Source organism: Lepisma saccharinum, chromosome 17, assembly GCF_977018435.1.
Source record: "Lepisma saccharinum chromosome 17, izLepSacc3.1, whole genome shotgun sequence".
Classification (NCBI taxonomy): domain Eukaryota; kingdom Metazoa; phylum Arthropoda; class Insecta; order Zygentoma; family Lepismatidae; genus Lepisma; species Lepisma saccharinum.
This window is the reverse complement of record NC_139245.1, coordinates 43,953,592-43,970,641: the sequence shown is the minus strand read 5'-3', so window position 1 is coordinate 43,970,641 and position 17,050 is coordinate 43,953,592. Positions and strand designations below refer to the sequence as shown.

Here is a 17,050-nt window from a genome sequence, read left to right as displayed (position 1 = left end):
TAGTTATAGCTACAACCCAACCCCCCCCCCCCCCCCCCCGTACGCATCCATGGATGTCCTGATTTTTTGTTCAGAAAACCTGGTCAACCTGGTGTACGTACAAAATAAAATTGGTATTTTGTTCTGAACAACTGCGTCAAATCTCCCCTGATTTCATGCCGCGTGCCGCCTCTGTTCGTTGTCTTCTCTGTGACACCGCCGCGCCGCACTCCCCTTTCTCGCAATTCCAGACCAACCGCCACCATATCCACCTATCCTGTTGCGTATTTGTGTTTTTGTGTGACATTGTTGTAGCTTGGTTACGTACAAATCAACTGTATTTTATGTTATAGGTATAACACAGAATTACCTATAAATGCATTACGTACAAGTAAAGGTTAATTAACACGTTTTAAAATTATATTTTCCCAAGACCTAGGTACAGTAATTGACGTATAAAACCGAATTACGCAGAACTGAGTTACGTATGAACGAATGTGGATCGTGACAGCTACGTTCAGATTGGGTTCGATTGTTGGGCAGAGTAAAACACCCAAACAAACAGGCTGATCTAGAATAGGATATCATATTGTATCAACTTGATAATTCATAGTTAATTCAAATCACTAAATTTCGTACTTGTAACTAATAGTTTCGAAAATATCGCAACACCAAATATACCATGTGATATCGGTTTGGTGTTTGATTTCTTTTTTACTTAAACCTATCCAATCATTAATTTTACCTTTACACCAAGCACCATTAAAGTGTTTGTCGAACCTATTGGTAAACAGCTAATAAACACAAGAAACCAACCAACACAATAAACAGCGTCTAAAATAGAGGAGTAGCGTAACCAAAATCTCTCTTTTCTGTCCGGTTTAATTCATTGATTTGGTGTTGTAAATCCACTTTATGCACAGTAAGGCTAATCGGGACTGGACCTACAGTTTAAAGTGGGATCTGAACCACTGTGTGCCTCCACCGGGTATCGAACCCGATACCCCTTGATTACAAGGCGACGACGTTTCTGTCCGGTTTAAGTACTAGGGTATTATAATCGGAGGTTGAAATATTCAGCTAATGAAGATGTTTCTTCTAATCTGGTAATTCGCTTTCTACTTTTCTAGTGATTAACATTTTATGTTGCAGTTGCAGATGCATAAAAATACATGTTTGGTTGAAAATATATTTTAACGCCAAAAAGAAAACTTGTGAACTATCGGTCATTCTTAACGCGTCCTCAGGGCCTCCCCGATGGTGCATTGGTAGCGTCGTCGCCTTGTAATCAAGGGGTTCGGGGTTCGATACCCGGTGGAGGCACATAGTGGTTCGGATTCCACTTTAAACTGTAGGTCCAGTCCCGATTAGCCTTACTGTGCATAAAGTGGACTTAAAACGCCAAATCAACCAACGATTTGTGAAAATTTTGATGAATTTACTTACTTTTATAGCTCATAATGCAAGATAGTACAGTTATTCAAAATTTTCTTGTGAAGTAATACATTTCAAGCCCGATGAGAAGCCGCAAGAAATTCAATAAAATTCCAGATTGTTTCTTGCAGACAACAGGAGCCTACTAGGCGTATGTCCACAATTTAGATGCGAAGAAAATCGTAAACATCAAGAAGTTTTTACTTGCATTTTGCTATTTATGGTCAAAATTATATGTATACTGGTTAATTGAGGCGATGAGGATGAACTATTAATTATGTGATAAAAGAAACACAATCTAAAGGCATCCACACCCTGACCAAGATGAATATCATGACTCATTGAATTTGCTGTCAGAATTAGTAGGTCACTCCACTAGACACTAAACAACAAAAGGGGAAGTGAGATACATTTTCCTTCAAAATTCTATTACTTTAAACAAGAAGAGTAAAGTTATATATACCTGTTTCTTCAATCTATTGATATTTCCAATATCAATTTTCATCATTTTATGGAGTTGATTGTATCAATATATATTTCAATGCATAATAATTAGGATTATTAAAGTATAATGAAAGCGTTCGTTATAATTGAATTGAATTGTTGTTTTAAGTCGACTTTATCCACAGAAAGACTAATCGGGACTGGAACTACATTTTAAAGTGGAATCTGAACAACTGTGTGTTTCCACAGGGTATCGAACCCTGGACCAGCGATTACAAGGTGACCACGCTGCCACTGCACCATCAGGGAGGCCCACACAGACCTATTATAAGTCTTGAAGGAAAAATCATATGTTGCAACAAAAGGAAAAAAAGTTAATGACGAACTATGCATGCAAAAACAATAGTAATTTCTCATACACACATTCTTCGTTTGGCAACTTCACTCATTGCCATACCATTTCTTCCCTCTAATCTCTTCAACGCTGTCACTTACATTGTACTTAATTCCTAGCCATACAAGCGATTTCAGGATTATTGTGTTTCTGCACAGCAACAACAAGAGAAGAGGGCCTTGGGGAATACTGCACACACTCAAAAAGCCAAAACATAGATATCAACTGAGCAGACGGTCCCACGAATCACAACTATTGCCACTTTCAGGTGAATGTGGAGGAGGGGATATAAATTATATACGTATACATACGTATATAAACACAACTGTTTATTATTATTATTTTATTTATTTGCTTACTTAAACGTCCTAGTTGTTCCCAACGGAGAGAAAACCCCAACCGTAAATCTTGGTGCGTTGCCACAATTAATTATATACAGAGCATTCCCCGACATTCGCTACGAGACTCGGCGGCAAGCGGCCCGGTAGCAGCGCTTGTCTTTCCCTGTGAACGGGGTCCGCGACAGTCGCTCGAGTCGGCTATTAAAATTACAGTTTTCATATTGTGTACTAACATTGACTACTGAAGGTGTTGAAAATGATGTCCCTCTGCTACAACACATTCCTGGCATCTCCGAAAGAAATTGGCATTTACACGTGCAAGTTCGTTTACTACTGTAATTCTCCGGATTTCTCGTACAATACTCTCTTTTAACTCACGGATGGTGTGCGGATTGTCTTTGTATACTTTATTTTTTAGATTTCCCCAATTTTCTTTCCACTTTTATTCAGAACTGACCCTGTTACTCTAAACTTTTTACGAGGTTTAATATAGTGGTCCTATGTGGAATGGGAACACCAGGAAATTTCGTTGCAAAACGTCGTCGCACTTATCCACAATTCCTCTTTCCGAAGTAACACTCGACAACGTAAATTCTTTGTTGCAATGTAAACTTTTGTTGAGCCATATTAAGCCACAATCTTCAACACATGGACACGACACAACACAACTTCCGAGGGAGGATTATACTGGCGTCAGTCTGCAACGTCAACAGAAAGGGAAAGAGAGCGAAGGCAGGGAGAGCGAAAAAAACAGACTGTAGCGTGCGACTGTCGCGTACCCGTTCACTGGGAAAGACAAGCGCTGACGCCGGGCCGTTAGCTGCCGAGTCTCGTAACGAATGTCGGGGAATGAATGCTCTGTAGAAGTGCTGAGAGAGTGTGGAATGAAATTTAAGGGGCGCATGTTGAAAATAAAGAAAACACGAAACATGCATGCATGTTTTAGCCACTAATTGAAATTCCAATAATATGCCAATGAAAGTGGATAAAACTAGCGAAAGGTGTCCCGGGTTCGATACCCGATGGAGGCACACAGTGGTTTGGATCCCACTTTAAACTATAGGTCCAGACTTACACTTACTGTGCATAAAGCGGACTTTAAAACTCCAACTGATTCACTCTTGCTCGGTTTTAGTACAAGACATGTTTAGAAATTTGATTGATTGAGTTGGTGTTTAAGTACACTTTGTGCACAGGAAGGCTAATCGGGACTGGACCTACAGTTTAAAGTGGGATCCGAACCACTATATGCCTCCACCGGGAATCGAACCTGGAACCCCTTGATTACAAGGCGACGATGCTACCACTGCGCCATTGGAGAGGCCAAAAATTTGAAGGGAGGCCAATGACACATGAAAAAATTGGAATATTTTTTCCAAGGAAAGGCAAGCAACGTATTTTCCCACGGGATGGGAGGGAATGTGTTTCAGAAAATTGATAAGACACATTTGACTTTTTAGCCAATAAAAAAATTGAAAATTAAGAATTATATTTACAACCTTTCTACCTGCATATTTAAATTTGATCACGATCGGACGATTTTTTTAATTTTTTTTTATTTCTTGTTTGGAAAAAGCAAAAAAACGGCAGTTTTTTTATTCTCAAGACGACTAAAAATCGAAAATGATTGGTTACTATAGCTTAACACAGAATTGAAACAGTCAAATTTTGATGTAACTCGTTTTTATTTAGGTCTACTGATTAATTTTTAATTGGAGTCCAAAACTCGAGTATACATAGCTTTTGATCCGATAGTAGGCAGACAACAAAAACGGTGGATCAACAATGCAAAGGATAACACAAAGCACCTGACACTGAGCTATAGGCATTTATCGACAAACACAGACTACTTGAAACATAAGAAGAAACAATTCTTAACAACAATGCTGACGAAAGAAAGACAATGGCGGCTTGCCTTTATAAACTGCCGACAGTACAGGAAAGAAATCGGGGATCAGTGTTTGCCTGATGTAAACAATAACAGCGGTCTCACTTTAGAACGTAACATTCGGCGCTGAATATGACATGAGACAGCATGGCACTCTAAGAGTTGTTGTTGTTGAGTTGGTGTTTTAAGTCCATTTTATGCACAGTAACGCTAATCGGGACTGGACCTACAGTTTAAAGTGGCATCCGAAGCACTATGTGCCTCCACCGGGTATGGCACTCTAGAAGTTGGTGTTATTGGTTGAAAAATGGGAGAGGAAGAAAATTAAAGGGTGCGCAAACACTTCTTCGCACCTACCCCTTGGCACTGACAAGAAAGGGTAGTTCAGAATTGCCAAGCGTCTGGCCTGAACGTCGGACCACTCTCCCCCCACTTAAACAGGACAGGGAGGGGGGAGGCGGGCGGCGTTTTCCTTTGGTTCGTTTTTTTTCAAGGGTAGCAAAATACTCATTGCAGTTCATTCCATCAATACTTGCGTCAGTAACATCTCTACATCAAAGGACAATTTGATCAAATCTCATACTCTATTAATTAAAGTAGTTAATATTGTTATTATTAATATTAATATACATATTCAAACTTGCAAGCAAAAACGTAATTTCAATCAAGTTCAACGTAAGATTCTTTTTAAGTACACTTTATGCCTAGAAAGGGTAATCGGGATTGAACCTACAGTTTAAAGTGGGATCGGAACCACAATGTGCCTCAACCGGGTAACGAAGTCTGGGCCTCTTGATTACACTACGTCCTGGAGAGAGAGATTCTAAAATAGCAAACTTAGGTTTCTCAATGGGTTAACACTTGTATTGTAACTGTGAATAGTATAGAGTATACAGAATATGAGAATCGCCTTGTAAACTGGCGATATGCAGTGGAGGTGCACTATACACTGGTTCGTATATTATATTATATAATATGTAATATATTATATATTACATCTTATATATTATATGAATAACTTCCTTTCTGTCCTCCAAAATCTGGGGGAGAGGTTAGTTCAGTGTAATACGACGCCAGGGTTTCCGGGTTTGAATCCCAGCCTGGTCATGAGTGTCCCTTCCTAAATTTCTTCTAATCACCACACATCCGCACCGTCGCGGTTAAATAAAATGGCAGAAAAGCGCCTCCTAATAAAATTATTGAACACTGTGAAAAAGTAATTCACGGACTGTAACTTCTTTCTTAAAATCTGTCAGCCATAATTCTGTTTAATTACGTTGATTTTAAGAATAATTTTAAAAATATATTATTTTTAAATTTATAAAGTGCTTATTTTTATTACAAAGCGAAATGAAATAGAATGTTTATGGATGAATGAGGAAAGAATCTGATTCCAATATTTCAACTGATTTCACAGTCGAATAATCATTACTGACTGAGGGAGCGTAGGGCAGCAGTTGTCCCTCACTTTTAGCCACTTTTGCTCCGCCACTATGGTAAAGCTTATCTATAAAGGAAAAGTAAAGTTCCTTTGCCCAATCCAGTTTTGGAACCCAATCGCCGCCACTGTCGACAGCACCATGGACGTCCGCAGGATTTTTTCCAGGGAGGGGCAAGGAAGGTATTTTTTTTCCAGGGGGGGGGGGCAAACGAAGACAATTTTTTCCCAAAAATAGTGTTGTTCCCTAAAAAATATTGCTTAAATTTGAATTTATGGTGTTCATGCAATAATTAACACATATTATTGTGGCTAAAATGAAATTATATGTGTGAAATACATATTTTTTGGTCGACTTTCATTTTCCAGGGGGGGGGGGGGCACGGCCTCCCCTTGCCCCTCCTTCCGGACGCCCATGGACAGCACGCCTTGCAACACACACCACCATCCTGAGCCCAAGGAAATTTTCCTACCTGGCCACCTTTAGTTGTCTTTGTTAGGCTGTGAAGTGGAAATGTAGACTTGCTACTCCTTGCCGCAGGCCTGTCTCTCATCCTTCCCTCATGTATATGCCAGTGGGCGATGCACTGACCATACGTAGGGGACGATTCGTTGCTGCCACTCGAGAAGAGGGAAAACGTGCCATATACTAAGTTAAATACAATTGAGTCGCCGTAGTTTTCTGGTTTTCGATATCATAGTCTGCTCCAATTGTTCTCACGGTGACACTGGCGTAAGCAGGATTTTTGTTCTGGAGGGGCTGAAATTGTAAAGGTGTATAGTATATAGCTTTGTTCTAGAATTGTGGGATACCGAATAAAATATATAGGCTATCGTACATTTTCAACTTTTCACTATTAAAACTTTACTCGAAGACAGAAATGGTTATCGGGTGTCATTTTAACTTTAAGGGAGGTTTGCGTTTACATCTTTCCTTTCTGTGAGTTCTTACAAATTTTCATTTAAAATTTGGATTTTCTTAAAATTTCTGTAGGGCAGTAGCCCCATCAGCGCCCCCTGCGTACGCCAGTGCAAGGTGCTATACCCCACAGAAAATCGAAACCTTTATTGCTCGCACAAAATCATGCGTGTCGTGTCGTTTCAGTGTGAAATCCCCATGTAACGTGCTTCTTGAAAACAAAAATTTTGAACTGAAGCGACACAAGCTGCATTTGTAGCTTGGACTGGACTATGTTCTCAATACGGTGCATCGTGTCACCTGTTTCTGTTGTTCCCGCATACGCAATGAATCTTTTGCATTAGATTGAAGGGTCTCGTGTCGCTTGGATGTGAAATCACCATGTCGCTCGGGCCGTGCATCAAATTGACTTGGTCTGTTCACTTGTGCGCGGTGTATGTGTTGCTTTAGTGAGCTTTTACATGTCGCTCGAACTGGGCTCTTCTCTCATTGATGGATTTCACATTGAAGAGACATATGTGGTGCTTGAGAATCTCACCAGTCGAACTCAGTCTTCTGGGGCTACCGGTAAGGTGTGAAACGTTGATATTGATTGACTATACCCCGCGACAGGTTAAGTTTGCAGCAGGTTTTATGTATTAAACCGCGCGAGAACGGCGCTCAGCATCTCCCGTGCGAGTCTTGCCTCGACCGCCGAGCTGTTCATATCACAGACATTGAGAAAATCGGCAGTATTGCAGCGGAACTATATTCTGCGTGCACGTTTGGGTCTACATGGGCGAAAAGTTGCTGCAAACTTAACTTGTCGCAGGGTTTAGTTCCGAAGCGACATGTGTTGTGTGTCGCTTTGGTCTGAAAGCTGCTTGGCATCTCCGTGTTGCTTGTCGCCTGTAACTTTCAGACCGAAACGTCAAGCAACACGTGGATTTCACTCCAAACAGCAAGTGCAAATGACATATGTCGATTGGAAACGCGTCAATCCGCAGCAACGTTTCATAACGTAGCGGCAGGCATAATAGGGCTCAGAAACTTGCTTTGGATTGGTGAAATCCTCAAGCAACACGTGTCGCCTGTAAGTTCGGTGTGAATTCTACCTTACTTTAGAGACATGTATTACGAAAAATATTGAAATGTTAGTGAAGAACCTATTCTTATTAATGTTTAACTACGTATTTTGCCATTTTTGAACATATGCATCTGCATTCTAGTGACGAAAGAAACATTTTGAGAGTGGAAGGTATTTCGGGAAGGAGATTGAAGTCGTACTCTTAAATACGCCACTGTCACCACAGAGGAGGAGCAAATTTTTAACGAGTGGAGTAGACGGAGAAAACGAATAGTTAGACCACAATTAAGAACGTAAATATGTATGTTGTTTTTGTACTATATTGTCCTGTATCTGGCTTTTGTGCTTTAGTTAGATTAAGCGCAATCATTTCCAGTATTCTAGCATAGGAACTCTGGTTGAATATTTTGTTAATTAATACAAGAAGAAATCCTACTAGTTTGCTTTCTTGATGTGGAAATACACAAGCATTTCCTACAATATTCTTTGCTCGCTCACACGTACCCTCCGGCAGATTGCTACAATTCTTCGTTGATATATATCTTTTCCGAGAAATACGAGACATAATTGCCCAAGCTCAAACCGATATATTAAATACGGCTACTATCACACAACGAACCCTCTCGGAACGCAATCGTGAAGCGCCGTTAACATTTCCCATGTAGGCAATGATGTAGCAACGCTGCATTCTCCAGCGTTGCAACTTATGCAGCACTGCGGACAATGCAACGTTCAGAGCCGTCAGTGAAAAATGCTGAGTCATGTAAGTTGAGGGGTAGATCCGACAACGCTGTTCTCTGCAACCGCAGGCCCCACCCCCTACGATCTTCCTCGCTCCGCCTTGACGTCACCGCTGATGTAGTTCCGCAATTTTTAACACACTGCAGATGTCTCTGGCGTCGCACAAACGACACACACGTTGTGTGTCGGTGATAAGCACAGAGCCCTGTTGAGAGGAACCGATAAACACCTGATACACACGTACAGGCACAATGCCCCGAAAAGAGGAACCAGAAAAATGCACTGTTTTGTAGCATAACTCCGAGTACAATTGTCGGACTTTGTTCTATCTTTTATCAAAATATAGATCTTGGTCCCCTTCGTCGATTAATTCCACGACATTAAATTTTCCTTTGCCGGTTCGGCCATAATATTAAATAATGTGCTTTCTCGTTCCGAGGAACCACCAAAATTACCTCACAATGAAAAAGTCCCTCTTAATGCTGGTAATTTTTCTGATCTTGTTCCTCCTAATGACGGGTATGCCAACGCGCGCGCGCGCGCGCACACACACACACACACACACACACACACACACACACACACACACACACACACACACACACACACACACACACACACACACACACACACACACACACACACACACACACACACACACACACCCCGGGACTTTATAAACACCTTTTTTTTAAATAATGAGTACAGTGTGCCTTTTTAATTGTATTTTTCTTTTTCTGTATCACATGTACTATTACTATTAGGTTTTTAACCTTTTTTTTTTCTTTGCAGGTGAATAAGAAATACTCCCTATGTCCCATAATTATTGTCTGGTACACCTTTGTTTGTTGTCTCATAATAATTGCTCGATATTCAAACTGTGACATTGGTGTATATAGAAGAAGAACATGAAAAAAGGGAATGAGTAGTACAACTTTACTACTCAAGGATCAGTACAAATTGTGCTTTCCATCTGCATCTTCGTCCGTCATTCCTGTACTACCATTTTGGCATACCGGATAATAATTATGGGACAGAGGGAGTAACAAGTTATATCAGCGTTTCATTTTTTTAAAAAAAATAATAAATAAAACAACTGACGAAGTTTTATAGTGCCTAGAATAACCTATTTTGCTTGTTAGAACCTATTTTAGGTTTATGTGCCTAAATTAAACCTTTTTTTAGGTTTTACAGGATTTCTATATCTCTCAGGTATTTACTAGGTTTGGTAGCGAAATAATTCCATGACTGGCATGTTTGAAACGTGTTTCCTGACTATTTCTCTCCCTCCAAGTATATGATGTTTATCAAAGCTCTAATCAAAATGAAATGTCTGATGTACTGTTACCTGCACACAGTGGCGGCAAAAGGGGACAGTCCCCCCCCCCCTACTTTTTACCCCCAGACTATAGAGTTTTCATGCTAAGCCTTGTCTACTAAGATAAAGTAAACTTCTTGTCCCCCCTCCTCCCCATTCTCAGTTTTGGTACCCAATCGTCTCTACTGCCTGCACAGTCCCAAGTGCAAACTTCTGATCTGTACAGCCTTGCTCACTCTCATGTCAGTTTGGTCCTTTTTGGCATTCACACCTTGCGAAGTAATGTTTCAGCATTCAAATTTGCTTGAATTGATTGATTGATTTGATATTTGAATTCCACTTTATGCACAGTGAGGTTAATCGGGACTGGATCTACAGTTTAAATTGGGATCCGAACAGCTGTGTGCCTCCACCGGGTATCGAACCCGGAACCCATTGATTACAATCCCACTATGGACTATATTTCTGTTGAAAGATAATTTTGATTACATGAAATGATCGTCACAGACAAGAGGTGGAGTTTGAGTATGGATAACGCAGAAGGATTCATTGTGGACAATAGAACCATGAAAAAATTCAAGTATAATTCCTGGTTTTCAAGGCGAACTTTCCAAAAATTCAAGGATACAAGCAGATGTTTCCTCTATTCCAACCTTACGTATTACCGACTCACCCTCCCTTCCATACAGAAAAATATTAAGAATGTAAAGGGTTTGTATGATTCCAATGAACCAAAAAATTTACCTAATCAACTTCAAGATATATTATTTTGTAAATCTTCCGTCTGTCAGATACGTAGATCGTTCTGCAAAAGACACACAAAGTTAACGAATTGGGAATTTTTTTTCATGTAGCTTTCTTTTTCTTCCTAAAAAAAATAAAAGCTAAGCTGAGAGAAACTTTCCTCAGGGCATGTATAAACAGTTGCAATATTTTACGTCTACGGAGAAAAAATGGGACTTAGAGAAAACATCCATTTGTACCTTTTTTCATGTCTTGCCAAAATTCATGATTAATTTGCAGAGCAAATAATTCATGCATAATTCCTGGAATTCAAGGAATTCCCAAGTGAGTAGCCACCCTGATATTGTGCAGCAAATTATACATACGTAATTAATTTTTCATACCAACAAGTAACTTTCTCTAACAGCACAATTGCAGTATTATATAATTTGTAGATAATTTTGAAAATGATATAAAGAAGTGAAAATTTGTTTAGAAAATTAATATTTGGTTAATACGGTTCTTGTGAAATTTTGTTTTTAACGATTGTATCTAATCAGTATTTTTCAGGAATTTTGTACCAAATTAAGTCTTTTTGCAACCTACTTCAGCATTTTTCGAGCCTAATTTAAGGTTTTTAGAACCTATTTTAGGATTTTTATAGCCTATTTTAGGCACCTAAAAGCACATTTTTTAGAACCTAAAAATCCGAGGTTTTATAAATTTTTGCAGTTGCTAGCCAGATTTTTAAATCTGCAGCAATATGGTGGAGTCGGCATTATATTAATGTATTTCATAGTTAATTATGATGTTACAGATAGACCTTCTTTAAGAAGGTTACTTCAGCACAATAATTACTTACTTTAATGCAATCTTATATTAATTAATAAATTAGGTTCAAAATGTCTTAGCTTTATCTTAGTTGGCTTAATGGCTTTCTTTCTTGTATTTGCCAAAAGGAAAAATACGCTGGCTCCTGAGAAAAAGTGATTTGTGCCTTAATTATTATTTTTTTGTCTACCCCTTGTTATATATTATTAATGGGTGTGTTTTATTTATTTGAAAGGGCGTAACTATTTTGATGATGGGCAGCAAAGAAGAGGATGTTCCCAAGGAGCCAATGGAGAAGACTCTGTTTGTTGAAGATATGAATGAGACTGAGCTAGCCTCTGCAGTAAGTTTTCCTTTTTGTATTTCTTCGTTGGATCGCAAGCCATGTTAGGAGACAGATACATGTTAAGATTTCATAAGAGATGCAGAAAATGCTTCAATATCACTTTTAAATTCTGTGCATTGTATTACACGAGTAAATTGAAAACCTTGAAAGTCCAATGGAAATTTTAAGGCAAACTGTACACAGCTCAAATTTACATGAGATATCAACTGTTATTTACAAAATGACCTCGAGGCTGCAACACTAATCAAGTGAGCTTCAAAAAAGGCCGCGGTGGCTCAGTCGGTAACTCGTCTGACTACCATGCTAAAGGTCCCGGGTTCGATCCCCGGCCGGTTCAAATCCGGGAACTTTTCTAACGGTGAAAGCGGCCCCGGCGCCCACCCAGCGTCGAATAACATGGGTACCTGGGGGAAACCCTGGGGGATAAAGGCGGTCAGGGGCGTGATGCTGATCACATCACCCCCACTCATGACCGGATCAAGAAAGTGTGGGGCGTTACACCCACACCCCCTATATGCCTTCATGGCGTGGTGCTATGCACAGGGGTACACTTTACCTTTACCTTTTTCAAAATATCATATTTGTTATTTTTAAAGATGGTGCCTCCTCTACACACCTGCACCAGTGAAGAGGAATCATTTCTTGCCCTTTGTCAGCCTAAAAATTACAGAAATTTCTCAGCAAATGAAAATTCAATATCTCTGTGCATGCTTACCACATTAGCAAGTTTACTAATGGAGGAGAAACTTCGACAATGGCTTCAGTTTGCAGGCAGATGGATGGAAAGGCCTTCGCAGTGGCTCATAAGTGACTGCAAGGACAACTTCTTCTTAGGGTATACAGGCACTAACTCCAACTTGAAAATATATGTAGATCAGCAATAGGTATGTGCTAAAATGCAACAAACTTGTGCCACCCTACATACAGAAATCTACTAGGTAAGAAACAAAACCAAATTAAGGTTTTATTTTGACTTCCTTGTAAATTACTACAGGAGTAATCTCACAAGTTCCTGTCTTTGAGTTCTAGCCTTGGCAGTAGCCTTGTTTACTTTTTTAGAGTTAGAGCAAAGGAAGTGGAATAAGATTTAGTTTCAACATTGATCTGGCTGTAATCAGATGATTTTTTTAAAGAAACATCCCATAAAGATTATATGTTTGAAACGTAATTCAAGTGATGATCACATCATGATAATACATCTTTTCACCCCCAGTGATGTACTTGTTATATTCGGCAGGTTTCAATTCGTTAAGGCATAACGATGGATTTAATCAGTTTAGGCTAAAAATTAGATTCAAACAGTTCAAGCCTAAAGTTGTATCAGTTCGAGCCCCACGTTGAACACCAAAATTATTGAAACGTTAATAAAGTCGTGACAACGAAGAGAGAGAAGAAATGGGTGCACGATGAATAACAAAGGAAGAAGGAGATACAATCCTCACGAAGACTCTTCAATGTTTGCTAAACACAACCACAGAGTACCTAGCCCGAAATTTGCTAAATCTCCTTAATTAACTCTTTTAATCTATGGCAACTTAGGTGCGGAAATTTCGCTCACGTGGCGCAGACAATTTAATAATTAACAAGAAGAAAAACAAATGTGAATGTATGAGGGCAGTGCTTTGATGTCTGAGGAAGAACTTTCCTTCGCATGTCTCTGTCGTTGTGCAAATTAGAATTATGTTGGCGCTTCGCCATCACTCTCTCCACTTGATTTGCCTTCCATATTTCCAAAGATGGCTTCTCTTCGCCCCCGAAGCTAGCTTGGGGTAGAGCTGTTAGAGGTACTCTTTTTAATGGAATCTTCCGTGATGCCATCTCAGGAACGGGTGATTGAAACTAAATAATTTTGGTCGAAAAACTAAAGAAACCTGGCAATGTCACGTTGATCATTTACCAGAAAGAGAACATGCACAATTTGACAACACTGGGCATGCGAAAAATTACACTGCAAACACATTTTTTACTGACGATCTAAATTACTTTTATTTATATCTCTTCTTTTTTTTCTTAAGGAAAAGTACAAGTTACAACAATGGGATTTTAAACTGATAAATATAAACTTCACAATCTCAACAATCACTTTCAGTTGTGAAACGAAATTAACAAGCTTCTTTCTTAAAGTTTTTTTTACAAATATGACATTTCTTTTCTCCTCGAGCTCGAACGGTAAAAGATATAGAGTGTTTGTGTGTCTGGTAATCCAGTGGTCGTCGGTTCGATGCTTGATCGACGAAAGTTATGCATAAAGCCGAGAAAGGAACAGGTAAAAATGAGCCCTGCGACAGGCCTACCTGTCGTAGATGAACAACTACTTTCATAATTGTAATTTAGAAAACATGAGGGAAATCCATACGTGAAGAAAAAAGAAACAATTCCTGATATTGAAAAAAAACTTGACAGAAATCTATCCGTGAGATACCTAGGCTGCCCGTACCCATGGCAAGTACATATTAAAATCTCTGGGTCCAACAAACCAATAACTCCTCCACTGCAACACTAATGTAACAATTCGTTCGGTTTTTAACCCCATTACAGAGTTCTGCAAAATGTAAGCACCGTTACGTGGAAAGAAACAAATGCAAAAGAAAATGAACAGAACGACAAACTTCCACCGCTGCAACATCAATAGCTAAACAGTGCTCGGACTCGATTCTTAATTACGAGATCACACAAAGTCCTACAGAGCACAGGCACGTTGCATGGAACAAAAGAACATAATGATCAACTTGAAACGAGAAAATAATAAGAACCCCAAAGGTATAAGGCTACTCTGCCACTTCAACACCAATGGCTAACAATGCTCGGACTCAATTCTATAAAACACGTGATTGTCAAAGTCCACGAAGCACAGCCATATTACGCAGAAGGAAACAGACATCTTAATTAAGGTACTCACGTTTTCCGCGAAGCTGTTCTACATTATTTTCTATTAATTTCGGTAGCCACTGCTCCAATTTTGTTGGAATTCATTGTGTTGTTGCTTGGTGCTTTTCTGTTGTTGTTTTTTTTAAAATTGCCGCTAGGTGTGCTGCTGTCGCCCAACCCACCAAGCATATCAAATTCCATAACCATAAAATTGAGAAAGTACACGTTAAATACAAAGCACACACTCTCATAGACACAAAAATCATGCACTACAACCATGGACATAGATAGTGGTCAGGCACACCACGCCTGGCTTCTGTTACTGCAGCAATTAACACCGGTGAACAGCAGACGACATATACGCAGACATACAGGCGACAGCAGCACAACTAGCGGCGATTTAGGAAAAAAACAACAGAAACGTGCCAAGCAACAACACATCAAATTCCAATGAGGATGGTGGCAGTGGCTACCGAAATTAATAGAAAATAGTGTAAAACAGCTTCGTGGAAAACGTGGGTAACTTAATTATCTATTACCGCATCTCTCATTCCCATAGTATGAAAACATCTTAAGAAAACATATTTTTAAATAATAACAAAATAATTTAGAAGAGAAACACAAAAAATAATAATAATACTACTAATAGCACATAACACGGTTCTCCATGGCAACACAATGACTAAGAGCTCGGGTCCAACCTCATCTCGAAGCTAATTAAGACCTCACAGAGCGGTAAGATTGCAGATAACGATGTGCACCCTACTGAATCTGACTATCAACTGGCCAGAATATCACTGCTGCACCATTTATATAGGAGTACTTGAGCCAGCTTCGTTGCTTTATCAGCGTCGCTCAAAACTTTCCGAACATTCGCGAAGCTAGCCAACTCTCATAATCACAAATAGTAACTAAACATATGACAAATGAAAACATTAAATATTCAATATGGTCCATAATATTTATTTCAAAAGATGTGGACCAGCCAGAAGAGACTTGTCATGCGTAAGCCATAAAAAGAGCCTCAAAATTAGAAAATGTATTCTACAAGCTGGAATATACACTGAAGTGCCAAAAGTCATGGGATAGCGGGAGGGAACTAGTTGATGGCACTGTAACATCGCTGCAAACCAGTCGAACGTCGCGAAGCAGTTGCAGTGTTGTCAGGTAGACTTCTGTGAGTGCAGTGAAACATCGTGCACATTTGCTCTGGAACACGTGCATTGGGCCTTAGAGGACTGGCAACGTGTAGCGTTTCCAATTGGTACGCGTGGATGGTAGGGTCCGGGTGTGGTGCAGACTCCATGAGGCCATGGACCCAAGTTGTCAACAAGGCACTGTGTAAGCTGGTGGTGGCTCCGTCATGGTATGGGGCATGTTTACTTGGAATGGTTTGGGTCCTCAGGTCCTCGAGAACCCGACAATGAACGCTCATCGCAATGTTCAGCTGCTTGGTGAATATCTCCAACCCTTTCTGGACTTCACGTACCCTGCCAATAATGGGATTTTCCAGGATGACAATGCGCCATTACACCAGGCTGCAATGGTGTGTGATTGGTTTGAGAAACATTCTGGCAATTTCCAATGCATGAATTAGCCTCCTAGATCGCCGGACATGAACCCTATCGACCACATGTGGGATGTTATCAAACAGACAATTCATGCCCAGGATCCTCCACCTGCAACAATGACCGAATTGACGGCAATTGAAACTGCATGAATGCACATCCCTCCAGCAGACTACCAGCGACTTGGTGCATCCTTGCCACATTGAATTGCTGCACTTTGCCATGCTCAAGGGGGTCCCACTCGTTATTAGGTAGGTATCCCATGACTTCAGTGTACTTGGATTGTCTTCTATTGCTAGGGTATCAATACTGATAGCCATATACTATTATTGATGCAATCATACAATGAAATGTAAAAAAATGGATTTTCTTTATATGTAGCTGGATCTGCCTGCTGGCTTGACGAATCTGGGAAATACATGTTATATGAATGCCACTGTTCAGTGCCTGAAAACTGTTCCAGAGCTCAGAGATGCACTAAGAAAATATGATGGAGGTAAGTGCTGTTAATAATAGAGAAAGAATTACTAGTAGACTATGGATTGTATGGGTTTTTGTGCATCTCACAAAATTCTCACCTTAATATTGTATGCCATTTGATTTACTATAGGGTGTACCACTAGTTCTTACTGTGTACCGACCTGTGTTTGCAAGGTCACAACCTTTCTTTAATAAAAAAAATATCCTAGGTACAGTACTGATTGATTTGTTTTCTTTTACTTTGCTTTTAATGCCACTTTTGGCTAATTTGC

At 39.7% G+C, this 17,050-nt stretch overlaps 1 protein-coding gene across 1 annotated transcript in view; it reads left to right on the top strand.

Moving 5' to 3' along the window:
* Positions 1–17,050, top strand: part of Usp14 (ubiquitin specific protease 14) — an 89,836-nt gene that overhangs the window by 28,900 nt on the left and 43,886 nt on the right. Inside the window, exons 3-4 of the mRNA XM_083139372.1 lie at positions 11,752–11,859; positions 16,680–16,794. Of these exons, the coding sequence (XP_082995498.1) occupies positions 11,752–11,859; positions 16,680–16,794 (223 nt within the window). The remainder of the gene's footprint in view (positions 1–11,751; positions 11,860–16,679; positions 16,795–17,050) is intronic.